The following is a 13,955-nucleotide window of genomic DNA, read 5'->3' on the forward strand; positions in this document are numbered from 1 at the left end:
ATGTATCATTTTTCAACCCAAAAAAATATTTATTTGTGTATATGGGTGTTTCAACAATTGTTTCAATTTTTTTTAGAGCCATAGAACTATTTATTTCATTAATTTTTAAAAATGAAAATGGTAAAAGAGAATGGACAAAAAAAGAATTTATACCAAAGGAACAAAAAGACTGAATTTTTGTTGAGTTTTGGTAAATTTCCAAAAAAAAAAAAGATTCAGTCTGTAATAAAAAAAAAAAAAAAAAAGGTCAGAGGGAGGGATGAAGGGAGAGAAAAGAAGATGTGTAAACGTTCCTCAAGAGATTGTACAAGAAATTTTGGTGAAGCTTCCGGTGAAATCGCTGGCGAGATTCAAAGCCGTATCGAGAGAATGGGGAGGAACCATAGAATCAAAGTATTTCATAGAGAAACACAATCGGTATCAGAAATCTTTACAAGTAGGACAAGTGAGAATCGTTTCATTCTCAAAAGAAAAAAGATACAATGGTCTCGCTTTAAAAAATATGTTGGTTTCTGCAAGTGGAATCATACATGTTTCTCCATGTCTACCCATTAGGGCTTTTAACCGGTTTGATGGTTACAAAATCTCTGAGCCTTGCGACGGTTTGATTTGTCTCTATACCTATTCACGTATATTTAACCTTGTCAATCCTGCCACCACTAGCCGCCGCAGAATCCCTGATCCAACCCCTCCTTATTCTTTTAGCGGTACTTAATAATTGTTTGGTTCTTCTTATAATTAAGCTTGTTTATAAAGTAGGGTTTGTTTATTGTAACAGGTAGGCATGAGGTTTATACTTTGCTAGGGATCGGAAGATCGAATAGTGTGAGTCCAAGGTATAAGATAGTGTGGTTTTTCGAGTGTGATATCAAACGGGTGAATAAATCTACTAGGTGCATGGTTTTTGCTCTTGACTCCAACACTTGGAGATACGTAGATCCACCTCATTGTCGAGTTTACTATCGTCATTCTCTCATACACTTGGATGGAGTGATGTATTGCTTTGCCGACTACATGGAAGAGCCAAGACTCTTTGAACAGGATGTCAAACTACTAGCTTTTGATCTTCACACAGAGACGTTTCGGAGCATTTCAATTACTCCGGATATCGGGTGTAAATGCTGCCATGAATTAAGCATGTGTGTTCTTAACTATCGTATATGCATCTTCAAGAGCTTTGTTGATGATCAGGACTGTTTTTTCAAGATTTGGGGTCTAGACATAGACAAGAGATCATGGGAAACCATGTATTCCATAGATTTGTCTTGTTTTCCGCCAGAATTCAAAGTAGGGAAAAGAATCATCCCGATGGCAACGATCAACGATTATGTCATCATTTCAAGTTTTGATCGTACCATCTGGGTCCTCTACAGTTCCAAAAGCTGCATCTTGTATCACACGCCTTTTGCTTGTCACTTGGTCATGTCTTATTTTGAGACTCTAGTCTCCACTTACCAATAATTATTATGTTACTTACAGAAAAATTTAAGGCCTGGACTTCCTACTCCCATCTTGAGTATTTCATCGACAAACATGTTGTTAGCTTTGGCTTATCCCATCTCAAGCAAGTTTGGTAATCTTCTGGACCATGGAGATTTCATACCTAGCTGGTTTCGTTTTCTCATGATTGTGGTTTCTCGTTTCGATCTTTTCTTACTATATAGTTGATTTCTTACCTTTGATTCTTTGTAAATAAACATCTCATCTTACGTCGGATATAAAATTATTTCAAAGGCATTATGTCAGTGACTCAAAAGTTTATTACCAAATTTGATATAGGAAACTCAGTCCGCATTTGTGTCTGGAAAATTAATCTCTGATAATATTTTTATTGCTCTGGAGATGTTTCACGGATTCCGTACAAACAATTCATGCAAGCATAATTTTTTGGCAATTAAGAGAGATATGAGTAAGGCTTATGATAGAGTCGAGTGGTCTTTTGTCAAGCGATTACTTTTGAAGGTTTATTTATCGACTGGGTGACCCTGATGATGCAATGTATTTCTTCAATTAATTATAAGGTCCTTTTACATGGACAACCAAAAGGGCATATTGTTTTAGAGAGAGGTTTAAGGCAAGGTGATCTATTGTCACCATACTTATTTATTCTATGTACTGAGGCCCTTATAGCTAATATTAGGAAAAATGAATGAGAGAAACGACTAACTTAAACCCATCTATTCCCATCTATTATCATATTATTAACCTGAGTCTTGATAGTGCTTGTAAAAGCTCATTTTTAGATCTACTGAACTGAACAGACTCAGGTTAAAGTCATTCAACGGAACATTCGAAGGCATAACTCTGATTGTGATCACGCTGATTCGAGGGCATAACTCTGATGGTGAAACAGAGCATGAAAAAGGTCGGCAGGTACCGTACAGGGTTGGTGAAGAAACATCTATTCCCCTTCAAGCGGCTCTCGTCTTCCCTCTGTAATTGTATTGCTGAGCCCATTTTCCGCTCATTTATAACTGTCAGAGCTAAACTGCACACGTTAAAAAAATGAAATATCAAAGAAGCAAATGAATTTTTTTTTTTTTAAGCAAATGAATGTATACAACAACTAACTAAATTTTCAGATACGTTCTGTTTTTTGGGGTGAAATTTTCAGAAATTAAATCAAAGTATTTACTCAATATGGTTACGTACCGGTGTACATATTCAGCCTATGAGTGAATATAACTAACTGTAGAAAGTCACACGTGTGTGATCGAGTGGCGAAGGGGGATCCCGGAAAGTCTCTAAGGGACCCCGATTCGAAACTTTACATTCAGGTTATCTATATGTGTGGCTATACGAGAAGAGTATCTAATTTCCCTTTCGACCAACCAGATCTGTAGGGTGCAAGTGTACGAGTCTCTGGGGATTAGTCGGTTGGGTTTCAGGTCAACAAAAATACACTAACTATAAAAATGAGTGTTTTACTGAAATAATTACAAGAGTTGTCACTTTGTAAAAATGAAAACAATATGACGAATAAGATTGTTTCGTTTTCGCTACGTTATACCTTCTTCTGCCTCTACATGGAAAGTCGACAACAATCTTGTCTTAATTAACCCTTGAGCCTATTATTGGGCTGAACTTTCAACATACTAATGGGCTTATTCTCCTTATTGGGTTGATCGGAACGAAGCCTAATAGAAAAAGTGAATCAGTGATGGTGGATTCCGTTCATATCATTATCAATATCAACATATAGAGATGCAGATACGTTTCAAAAGAAGAAGAAGATAACTAGCGAATCTTTATTTTTTTGTTATAAAAGTCAACAGAATCTTTACTGATCCCGAAAACGACACTCGTAGACTTTTCTTCTAGGGCTTATCCGAATTTTATCATCAAATTAAAATCTAATCAACCACTAACCACATCCTCCCATCTCCAGATTCATCGTCGCGGTGAGTATTTCTCCCATTTCGCGTTTGATTTCCCGGCGCCTGTTCTTCGTTGATTCTATTTTATCTGTTTGGGGGAAATCGAATTTTATATATCTGTGATCTGATATATATATATAGGGTAGACGGAGAAGAAGATATGGCGGTTACTATGAAGCATATGTCGTTGATCGTCTCTTTGTTCGGCGTCTTGTCCTTCCTTCTTGGGGTCATCGCGGAGAACAAGAAGGTAACTATTGCTTGCGATTTTGTGTTCATGTTACTGAATAATATCGAAAATTAGATTTGGTATTATCGCAGTAAGCTCACTCTGAAACAGTTACGTATTAAACAGTGATCCCCTGCATTACCTTTGTTAAAGCTTCATAATTATAATCTAACCACAGAGAAACTTACAGTGATTAGAAGAGGTTAGATTTGTTTTACTAAATTCTCGGAGTAGCCATTAAACAGTGATCTTTGTCACAGTTCCATGACTATATACAATGATAGGGAAGCCATTTGTTTCATCTTGTTGTTCTTGATGGTCTGCTGAAACCTCTAAACTATGATTGGATTTTTTTAATTGTTGTTTGTGCTATCTTTGGTCCATGGTAAATGTTACGTTTGTTTTACTAACATGACAATCACTCCCTAATTCTTGGAGTGGGCATTATACAGTAATCTTTGCCAATGCTCAAGAAGCCAATTGTTTCATCGTTAGTTCTAATTGTCATTTCGGGTTCTTTTTATGGTAGCCTGCGTCTGGGACTCCTATAAACGGGAAGGGAGTAGTTATCTGCAAATATCCATCTGATCCAACTGTCGCCTTGGGTTACCTTTCTGCTGCCTTTCTCCTTGCCTGCACAATAGCTGGATACAAATCCTTGTTCATGTCTTACAAGGGAAGGTCTGTTCCCAACTCTGTCTTGTTCAAAAGCACCACCTTCTCTGTCTTCTTCAACATTGCCTTGTAAGCATTATTCTTTTTTTTTTGTACTTTCTGTCATTGCTTCTTCTGCTGTGCGTTGGTGTGGTGTAGATTTTTGATTATATTAACAGAGTTTATTTGCTGCCTATGATTTTCTTTTCTTGTAGGATCACATCTGGACTGGCACTGTCTCTGTTGCTATGGCCAACCATTACAGAGCAACTTCACTTGACACGTAATGTCCATCGGAACTTAGAGACCAGTTGCCCCACGGCTAAGACCGGTCTGCTTGGTGGAGGTGCCTTTGTTTCATTAGACTCGTGCCTTTTCTGGTTGGTCGCTCTGATGCTCGCTGATAACGCACGTGAAGACCATTTTGATGAAACTGAGAACAGGAACGTCAATGGGAACTCTTCCTCTAGGGATGTTAATCTCAAGATTGATGCTTGAGAGAATAATCTGCATCCGATTATTAGTATTGGGTTTTAATAAATGGTTTTTTACATTATTCTATTACTTGTTTGATTAAGAAAATAACTATTCGTTTCTTCTGGTTCTTCTATGTTCTTAATAATATTTGATTTTAAAGATACTTGAACTGTTACTGAACCTGATGCATTGTCATTTTAAGCTGTATATATCTACTCAGATTCTTGATTAACTAGTCTTTTGATTTCGTTTTATCTTCTTAATTTAAAAACAGTTTTGATATCAATTAATTTCAAACCATCTTTTGGATATTTAGACTATTCGTGATATAAATACTATTAAATTAGAGAGCTGTCACTTGAACAATATTTATGTTCTATTGTGCTAGTGAGTAACCAAATTTAACTGTTATCATACCACAAAATTAATATTCGTAAAATGTGCATGCAATGCAAGCACTAAAGTAGAGTAAAAATAAAGAAAAAATCATTGAATACAATCGGTTCTAATCCATAATAGAAGATAATATACTATTGTTTAATCAATCAAAGTGTGATCCCCACATATCATAAAGATACCTATAAAAGGTATGATTAAAATTGTTATATGTTATTAGATATGATAACATGCTAACAATGAATCTCACAAAATAATTTGAAAACATTTAATGTAGGAATAATTTCTTATACGTTATTTAAATTTTTGTCAATCTAATAATGGATCTTTATGATATTGAACATGTTAGCGGTCTAACAAAGAATGTAAAAGCTAATTAGAAAACTATAAGTAATATAGAATCTGGCTAAAAGAATTATTCTCAAAATATATATAATGTATAAGAGCAGTGGCACATTTGGTGCGGTTGGTACTATGCAGTTGGAAGGATCGAAGATTATATCATGTATAACAAGGAGTGGATCGAGTTGGGGGTTTTAGAGATCAAATCTTTTGTTTAGATCACGAGTTTAAGTCAGACGGGAGAGGAGGGATGTCTTCCGATGCCGATGATGATTTGGGGTTTGAACTCAAAGAAGATATTGTAAAAATAAAGATCAGATGGGAAGGGAAACGGAGATAGAAGGTGGCACAGAAGAATGTGAGATGGTGATGAACCGATGATTCAGATTTGCAGAAAAATGAAAATTCTAAAAATAAAAACAAACAAAAAAGAGTAAATAATATAATATTTTTACCCTTAACCAAAATACTTTTCTGTATTTTAACTAAGTCCATAATGTAAGTAATAAGGGCAAGAGGGTCATTGTAAATTAGAAATATGTGGGGGAAAGATCTAAATGTATATCTATCCTATACTAAAAGGCAGATATAGAGTGATTTTAGCATGTCCACGTAGGCAAATATATTTGGCCAATCAAAACATTTCATTAAAACACGTTGGATCTCCTACATTAAGCTATTGATTTTGTATGGGCTTTGATGTGCTTCTGCTGGGCTACAATCTATCGCTACAATTAACCAAAAAAAAAGCAGCCCTAGACAGAAGTCTCTACGGCTCTACCTCTTCGTCTTCTTCGCTTGATACCACAGCGATTCAGCTTGATTGATCCACTTCTGTATAATCAATACTCCACTACATCTCGATCAACCAATTTCTTCTTAATGATTTCGTTTCGGTTTTCTCTTTTCCTCCTTCTTTATATACTCATTTTCTTCCTGTGTACAAATCAAACCCTAAAACTTCTCTAACTTCAATCTATGGCGATGAAACCAAATGGGAAATCTCCTATCACCTCCGAGGATCTCAGCCGCCGCTACTCCCACCAGCTCATCTCCGTCGTCGTTTACTGCCACTCACGCGGTGTGAGCTGATGGGCGTGGATATGCTACTTATTGATCCAAGGTTATCTGGATCCTTATTTTAGTATTTGGTTCCAGATTTTTAGTTTTTTTTCTTAATCCGGTTCACTATTTTCCTTCTCAGGCAAAAGCTCATCCACGTCTTTATCAATTTTCACCGTCTTAACACCTTTAAACCAAAGCCGCAACGAAGCAGGTTCACTTAGGTCTCAATTTACTATAAATAATGCTGCTTTTTAAGTACCATCAGCACTAACGGAATCCATTTCAGGAAACTACCGGAGCTTGGCTGAGATCGCCATGAAAGCATAGAAGCAATATCCAGCCAACGAATTTACTTTATTAATCTCATACAAGGTTACAGGCTTAAAAAAGAGTTTACAAACTTAACGTAGGATGGTTATCGTGAATGCAATATACCTTGCCCTGTTTGTTGTTCTATCGCCTGTCTCACCTAATAATATGTCTCATAATTTTTTTTTGGTCACTTTTATTGTGCCTCACAGTCAGTAATGTTTCTTTCATTCATCACGCCATTTTCAGGCTCAAAAGGAACGAATGAAGCAAGAAATTACAGGAACAGGCACTAATGGCCGAGTTGGGGAGCCTGTTCATGGTTCTATTGGCAAGAACCGAGATGTAACTGAAGAGAAGAGTAGCTTTGACCTTGCAGAAACCAAATATGGAAACACGGTTGAGAAACGCAGTTAGTAAACTTTTCAAACTTCTAATGCCCACGGAGAAATACACCACAGGAGTAAAGAACATGGTGCTTGAGACTCTGTTTTCTGCAAAAATTGAAGGCTTTGTGGATGGATTCAGAGGTGAAACCAAAGCGGCCAGCACGGAAAAAACGGTGGACAAGTAGTTGAGAATCATAAGCTGGAGATGAAGTAAAGAGCAATGAAATGGCATCTTTGGCTAGATCGAGGGAAAATCTGATGCTTCGTGTAGCCTCTTATGCTTCATGTAGCCTCTTATGCTTAGACGTATGACATGAGATTTTCTCATCCCACGGATCAGTTGTGCCGGTAGCGACAAGGAGTATCAAGTTCAATGCAGACCAATTAGGAGATTAAGAAGAGTGTGTGTGGGGGAGAGAGGCTGTGCTGTGTAAGAATAGGGAGAGGGAATACTCATAAGGATGAATTTGAGAGAATTTTGTTGTTGTCATTGTAGTCATAAACGGTTAATTTCATTAGTTTTCCCAACATCCAGCCAAATTAAAAATAACTCATGCACTCGGGCTCTTAAAGCTTATTTTAAGATTGTTATCTCTCATGTCATGGCGCAAACAAAACATAGGTTCAGTTAGTACCTGAGGAAATATTTTTAACTGGAGTTATAATATATTAATTTAATATTTAAATTAAAAATATATGTATTATTATAACAAAAATAAACTTTTTTATAAATTAATGGAGGTATATGAGAACTTTGACATGAATTAGTGGAATCAAATGCCAAATTTTAACTAAATATTATAGTATTTGTTTTTTAAAATACAGTAAAAGATTTTTTTTTTCCAATTTTAGTGGGATCACTTGACCCCAGATGTCCCTATGTGCCCCGCCCTATGTTCAGTAAGAGTTTCAAAATATACTTAGTCTGTCCAACAAAAACCATCCAGGTCATTATCGAAAGTTTGCCACCATAACCCAATAATAAAAACGATTAGAAATTGGATTAAATGATAAGTGGATGTTTGTACCGCAGGCTACCAAATTAAAAATTAGTAATGACCTTTAGTCTTTGAAAGGGCTAATAGTTAAAATAAATATTATAGTTATCATCACACTATTTAAATAACTAATAATAAAAGCAATCAGCTTACAATTTTGTAAACCGGCTTTACCAAGGGTCATGGCATGGCATTGGCGCAAATGAAAAGCACCGACGAAGAAACAAACCCCATGTCTACCACTAAACTTTTATGGCAGTTCGTATCACAACATATGTCGAGACATGTTGGACTACATAAACCAGTCCTATTGTCGCAAGTATTATGTGGATTCGGCGAGGGTCCTCCTCATTGGTAGTAGCACGATCAAAGAGGCACCACAAGAGACCGATCACCATTGCTTTCTCTTGATGGTCCGTGTTTGGACTTGCATCTCTTGATGGTCCAAGAATAGGTCATGAAACAAACAGAAATCTGTCAAGTTATGTAGTCATCATCTTATTTTTTGTGTGTACTCTTAAGTCTGAACACGTTAGAGATAGAAAAATTATAAGATGAAAATCTACGAGCCTATGATGGTTAACAAAAGCCAAGGTCAAAAGTTAATAGCTGTTCTTTTGTACTTCTCAAAACCATTGTTCACTTAGGAACAACTATATGTTTCTCTATCAAACGTTACTTCATTGATGAAAATCATAGAAGAAACCCAAAATTCTGATAAGAGTTAAGAAGATAGTTAAAAGTATATATATCTATATATATATATATATATATATATATATATAATGGCTTTACAACTTGAAAAAATTGGTAAGAGATACAAAAATATGTTGCTTTGATTCGAGATTTATAGATTAAAATAATTATTTGCTTTTAAATGCACGAACAAAAGCTTCGAACTTCTTAACTAGCTATTGAACCACCTTAGCTTATTATTATGTTTTTTTAACCACAAGCGTATTATTATGTTATAAGCTACGAACTTCATATTATGTTACACCTTAGCTACGGACTTCATATTATGCTATAAAGAATGGTAATCTCCACTTTGGAGCTTATAACTGGATCATGGAAAAATGCTGGTGGGTGCAAAGATTTGAAGATATCTCATTTACTTGGACGCGAAGAAAGACAAATTAGGTGGCAGATCTTTTGCCTAAAGCTAGAATTCCGTATGACAATTTATTTGTATGCTATTACAATGTACTTACTTTAATTGTTCATCCTCTTCATGAAGGATTATGTAAACTCCACCTAAGTTTAATAAAATTAGTTGTTATAAAAAAATTATGTACACTACTATTTCTTACATTTAATTATATATTGATCCACCTTAGCTTCTTAAAAGTCCAATACCACAAAAATAAAAACTTATCTATTACAATACATCAAAAGTGTTTTGAAATAAAACTATGAAAACCCTTTAAACAAGAGAAAACAAGAAAAAACACTTTCTTTGAATTTAAATACTTTCAATATAAAACAAAATCAACAATTAAATATAACAAGAGATTATATAAAAATAATACAACAAAATCAACAATTAAATATAACAAGCAACTATAGTCTATAATATTTGATATTCATATAAAAATCAACAATTACATATAAGAAGCAATTATCCGCGCGAAGCGCGGAAAAAAGATCTAGTATAGCTAAATACACTATAATGCTTGTGTGAGTGCAAATAATAATTAATATTAACAGTCATTAATTTAATTTGGTTTATTCAGTGGAAACGAGCTGAAATTTATCATGCATAAATATCGAAATAAAAATCTATTAATACAAATATAAAATTTTATGCCTAGATGAACTATATTATTAGAATAACGGTATTCTAACAAGAATGGTAATGTTTTAGTCGTAGTCCTCTCTATTTAAGCTTTGAATGTTATGATTCGCACCGCATCGCAGTTAACAATAACAAAAATCTCTACATATACTATATATCTATATGTTTTTATTATTTTTTAACCGCACCGCATTTATACCGTTTTTTCACACTTCAGAATCCGCTATTACCTTTCAAAATCTTAAATAGACAGATTAATCAAAGATACATTTGATTTTTTCCTACAATTAGCTAATGATTGTTTCAATAGTCAAAAGCCTATTTTGGAACAATAAAGGATAATAATATTTGACAAAATCAAGAATGCATTAATTACATTTGACTAATTGGCTATACTGTATTATTTAAATGATTATTTCCATAATAGATGTCTAGTTTCTTTTTGTAATACCTACAAAATTTTGACCTCATATCAATTTTTAAATGAATTTGCTAATTAAACTGACTGATTATTTTATCTTTATTTCGCTAATTAATTCTTCAATAGTCAAAAGTCTATTTAAAATAAAATCTGATATATTTTATTATATTCTATTTATTGTTTTCTCATTTAAGCAAACAATTTTATTTTATGTGCTAAAAAGTAAACAAAGTAAAAAAGAACATCCCTTACCTTACGACCAGTATATAGACATATAAGTATGACATTACTACACCAAAGTCGCCGAAAAGAAAAATATCAAACAAAGAATATTGATCATGGCCAAGTTATCTTGTTCTTATTTTCTTGTACTCATGATTGTATTCTCAGGTAATTTCAATTTCTCATTTCCAATTAAACAAAAATATTATGATATCTAAGTAAATGATTATATTTTTATATATATTTTTTGTTAATCCCATGCTTTTGTAGTATGTTTAATGGTTGAAAAAATTGAGGGAAAGATATGTGAAATAACGCTTAAAGTAGGAACAGACTGTATAAGGTTCTTTTGCGCTCAAGACTGCGCCGGGCAATACTATGGCGGGCTTGGATATTGTTTTGACGATCCTAAAGTTCCCGGACCTCTTAACTGTCGTTGTAGATATGATTGTTAAAGAGATAACTTTATGAAAAGTGGTGATAAATATATTAAATAAATGTAAGGTTTTTGATCAAAATAAAACCTATGAAATTCTATATTCTATAAAAGATATCGATTTATAATTAATTTAGGCCATCCAAGTCAAATTTTTCTTGAGACCAATCAAATCATCTAATATATTCACGTTAACTATGCCAAGGCACTCACGAGTCACGACCAATAATTCATGACGAATTGCTTTCTTTCTTTTCCCCTCTTCAATTTTATTGTCGTCTCAAAGTAACCTTAAATCCCCAAAACATACATACGAATCCATGAATTTTATTTCAACTCTAATTATTTTTATTCTTCTTTTACTCCAGCCGTTACATAAAATTAGTCAATTGAGTGTTTTTATTCTTTTTATATAAACCGCAAACATCCTCTTTCCCTCTCTTTCTACGTCGCATTGCCGTCGTACTCAACAGCGGAACATCATTTCATCGTATTACTCCAAAAGAATAAAAGATCTCGAGATGGTAGTAAAAGCGAATGTGTGTGCCCTGTAGATGAGGTTCCTCTCTAGTACCTGATATTTCATGATTTTAATAGTTTTTAACATATATTTATTATTCTTTTTTTTTTTTTTTGGGCAACCATATATTTATTATTCATATTAGTGTTTTGAGTTGCATTTAGGTGTCTACATTGCGTATATTTGTCCATTTATGTGCATTAGGGTCTAAAGTGCGCCCTTGAGAAGTTTGGGGTCAAATCGCAGGGTTATCTTTGTAAATTACAAAGTTTGTAGCCGATTTGAAGACCATATAAAACTGAGGGACAAAGATTGCAAATTCGGAATATTCGCCTGGGCTAAATTGTACGATTGGAAAACTTTGGGTTTGATCCGAGGGGGCAGTTCTGAAACTTCCAAAGTCTGGGTCCGAATTGAAAGTATATAAGAGATCAGGGACTGGTTTTGCTCACGAGCTTCTCCTCGCCGGATCTGAATCCCGACGGCGAGACTTGATTCTGACAGTTCCGGCAGCCACCACGACGGGAGAGATGGTCACGGTGACGACGGAGCACGGCAATGGAGGATTTGTGGTTCAACGGAGGCGAAATGATTTGAAAACGACAAGTGAATCCGTGCTTTGATTTCACGGTGGAGATGAAGAACTCGCGGCTGAGCAGGGCGGAGGAGTGTGAGCTCGACCCAGAACACCGCGGCTTGAATCGGAGAGCACTGTGAGGAGATAGAGAGGTCGTGAGCCAGTGACGACGAAGCTTGAAGCGAAGACCTCCGTGAGTTCAGCAGGTCGCGTTTCACGGCCAGGAGAGTCAGAAGTTGTGATGGTGCTGGCTTATCGCCGGCGAGAGCTGAGAGTGACGGAATAGGAGCTCGCCGTGAGTTGCAGAGCACAAGCTCGAGCCAGAACACAACGGAGACGACCCGAAGTAGATGAACACGGAGCTCGAGATAGCGAACTGATGCAGCGACCGGTCCACACCGCTGGGAGTTGAGCGTAGCCCAGAGCGGGTGCTGCAGCGACTTGGTGCCATCGCTCGGAACGTAGCGAGCTCGGGAGTGGCTACACGGAGCGGGAAGGCCGAGTCGTTGCACTTCACGCGACCCATGGAGCGGCTTGGTGAAGCGGGAACAAGAGACCGCTCGCTTTGGTGATCTGATGCGAAACCAATTTGTTGACCGGTTTAATCCGGTTTGACCCTGTTTAATTCAACTAAACCGGCACGATTTTTAGGCCCCTATAAATAGATTTAGACCTAAAAAACTTAGTTTTTATATCATTTTCTATTAAGACTTTGTCCAAAATTGTAAAAACTTGAATCTTCTTAGGTGATGATTGTTTCCCTTAGTTTCTAGTTTTAGTTTTTGGTTTTCAGATTTTAGTTTTAGATTTTGGTTTTTGGTTTTTAACTTTTAGATTTTGATTTTTGATTTTCAGCTTTTGGTTTTGGTTTTTGGTTTTTAGATTTTGGTTTTGCTGTATTCTTAGTTTTTTTTTATAAAATAAGCAATACATTGTTTTAAAATAATATTTTTTTAAAAAAATTACCATTAAAATTTATCAAAATATAGTGGATGTTATTTAAAATAAAAACATTACCATGTTTTAATTATTTTATTTTTAAGTGTTATACTTAAATATAATTAATAAAATATCTATAAATTATTAAAATTATAATATTTTAAAATTTTGAAATTATTTATAAATTTTATTACATAAAATAATTTTCATTTTTTAGAACTTGAATGGCTATTTTTTCAAATTAATATAATATATTGTATTGATAAAATATTTTAAATTTATAATTTTTAGTTGTTGTTTAGTATGTATAATAAAATTATTCAATAATTTAATTATAGATATTAATAAGTAATTGGTTACAACTAATACTAATATTATCTATATTTATTTACATATATGAAACACATAAATTATTTTACATTAATGTTAAATGATAAAAAATATTGTATGGGAATTTTATCTTTATGAAAACATTATTTACTTAATTATTAATTAATTAAAATATAGTATTTTATACAAAATAAACAAAATTCGTTTTTGTATTGAAAACCCACAAAAGTTGGTTTTTGGCTTTTCTTCACAAATTGGTTGAAATTTTGAAAAACTAGCTTCCCTAAATGAAATGGTTTTTACAAAAACAAAAACTAAAAACTAAAAACTTGATTGGATAAAAAATGGTTTTTACAAAAACAAAAACCAAAAACTAAAACAAAAACTACAAACAATCAACCTCTTAATCTAAAAAAATACTTCATCTTATATTTGTGTTTTCTTGCTCATTAACATGATTAACATTGAATCTCATATGG

General features: G+C 34.3%; 3 protein-coding genes and 1 long non-coding RNA gene across 5 annotated transcripts; all 4 read left to right on the forward strand.

Annotated features, from left to right (window-relative positions):
• The first annotated feature begins 230 nt into the window (after positions 1 to 230).
• LOC106424134 (putative F-box protein At2g02030) lies at positions 231 to 2,067 on the forward strand. The gene is made up of 2 exons (XM_048738920.1): positions 231 to 707; positions 779 to 2,067. Exons 1-2 carry the CDS (start codon positions 260 to 262, stop codon positions 1,459 to 1,461), a joined length of 1,131 nt encoding a protein of 376 aa, XP_048594877.1. The 5' UTR covers positions 231 to 259; the 3' UTR covers positions 1,462 to 2,067.
• A 1,109-nt stretch (positions 2,068 to 3,176) lies between these two features.
• On the forward strand, positions 3,177 to 4,969 carry LOC106424205. 2 transcript variants are annotated; one of them, XM_013864959.3, is made up of 4 exons: positions 3,177 to 3,401; positions 3,524 to 3,627; positions 4,136 to 4,350; positions 4,476 to 4,969. In XM_013864959.3, exons 2-4 carry the CDS (start codon positions 3,538 to 3,540, stop codon positions 4,756 to 4,758), a joined length of 588 nt encoding a protein of 195 aa, XP_013720413.2. In that variant the 5' UTR covers positions 3,177 to 3,401; positions 3,524 to 3,537; the 3' UTR covers positions 4,759 to 4,969. The 2 variants fall into 2 exon arrangements, with proteins under 2 accessions (XP_013720413.2, XP_013720414.2); XM_013864960.3 differs by having other exon boundaries at positions 3,184 to 3,401; positions 3,519 to 3,627.
• A 715-nt stretch (positions 4,970 to 5,684) lies between these two features.
• On the forward strand, positions 5,685 to 7,768 carry LOC125577415. Its single transcript, XR_007315850.1, has 4 exons — positions 5,685 to 6,598; positions 6,680 to 6,751; positions 6,827 to 6,912; positions 7,099 to 7,768. It is a non-coding gene; the product is annotated as an uncharacterized LOC125577415 (long non-coding RNA).
• Positions 7,769 to 10,696: 2,928 nt separating this feature from the next.
• On the forward strand, positions 10,697 to 11,242 carry LOC106424177 (defensin-like protein 159). The gene is made up of 2 exons (XM_022690752.2): positions 10,697 to 10,842; positions 10,945 to 11,242. The coding sequence occupies exons 1-2, from the start codon at positions 10,791 to 10,793 to the stop codon at positions 11,127 to 11,129; spliced, it is 237 nt and encodes a 78-aa protein (XP_022546473.2). The 5' UTR covers positions 10,697 to 10,790; the 3' UTR covers positions 11,130 to 11,242.
• Positions 11,243 to 13,955: the final 2,713 nt, after the last annotated feature.

This window comes from Brassica napus, chromosome A8 (assembly GCF_020379485.1).
Source record: "Brassica napus cultivar Da-Ae chromosome A8, Da-Ae, whole genome shotgun sequence".
In the NCBI taxonomy this organism is placed as follows: domain Eukaryota; kingdom Viridiplantae; phylum Streptophyta; class Magnoliopsida; order Brassicales; family Brassicaceae; genus Brassica; species Brassica napus.

Bases quoted from the DNA above. Each gene is read 5' to 3' on its own strand.
- LOC106424205 (XM_013864959.3), top strand. From the start codon at position 3,538: ATGGCGGTTACTATGAAGCATATGTCGTTGATCGTCTCTTTGTTCGGC. The intron at 3,628-4,135 runs GTAACTATTGCT...TTTTTATGGTAG, and splicing joins TCATCGCGGAGAACAAGAAG to CCTGCGTCTGGGACTCCTAT. The intron at 4,351-4,475 runs GTAAGCATTATT...CTTTTCTTGTAG, and splicing joins GTCTTCTTCAACATTGCCTT to GATCACATCTGGACTGGCAC.
- LOC106424134 (XM_048738920.1), top strand. From the start codon at position 260: ATGAAGGGAGAGAAAAGAAGATGTGTAAACGTTCCTCAAGAGATTGTA. The intron at 708-778 runs GTACTTAATAAT...TTATTGTAACAG, and splicing joins CCCTCCTTATTCTTTTAGCG to GTAGGCATGAGGTTTATACT.
- LOC106424177 (XM_022690752.2), top strand. From the start codon at position 10,791: ATGGCCAAGTTATCTTGTTCTTATTTTCTTGTACTCATGATTGTATTC. The intron at 10,843-10,944 runs GTAATTTCAATT...ATGCTTTTGTAG, and splicing joins ACTCATGATTGTATTCTCAG to TATGTTTAATGGTTGAAAAA.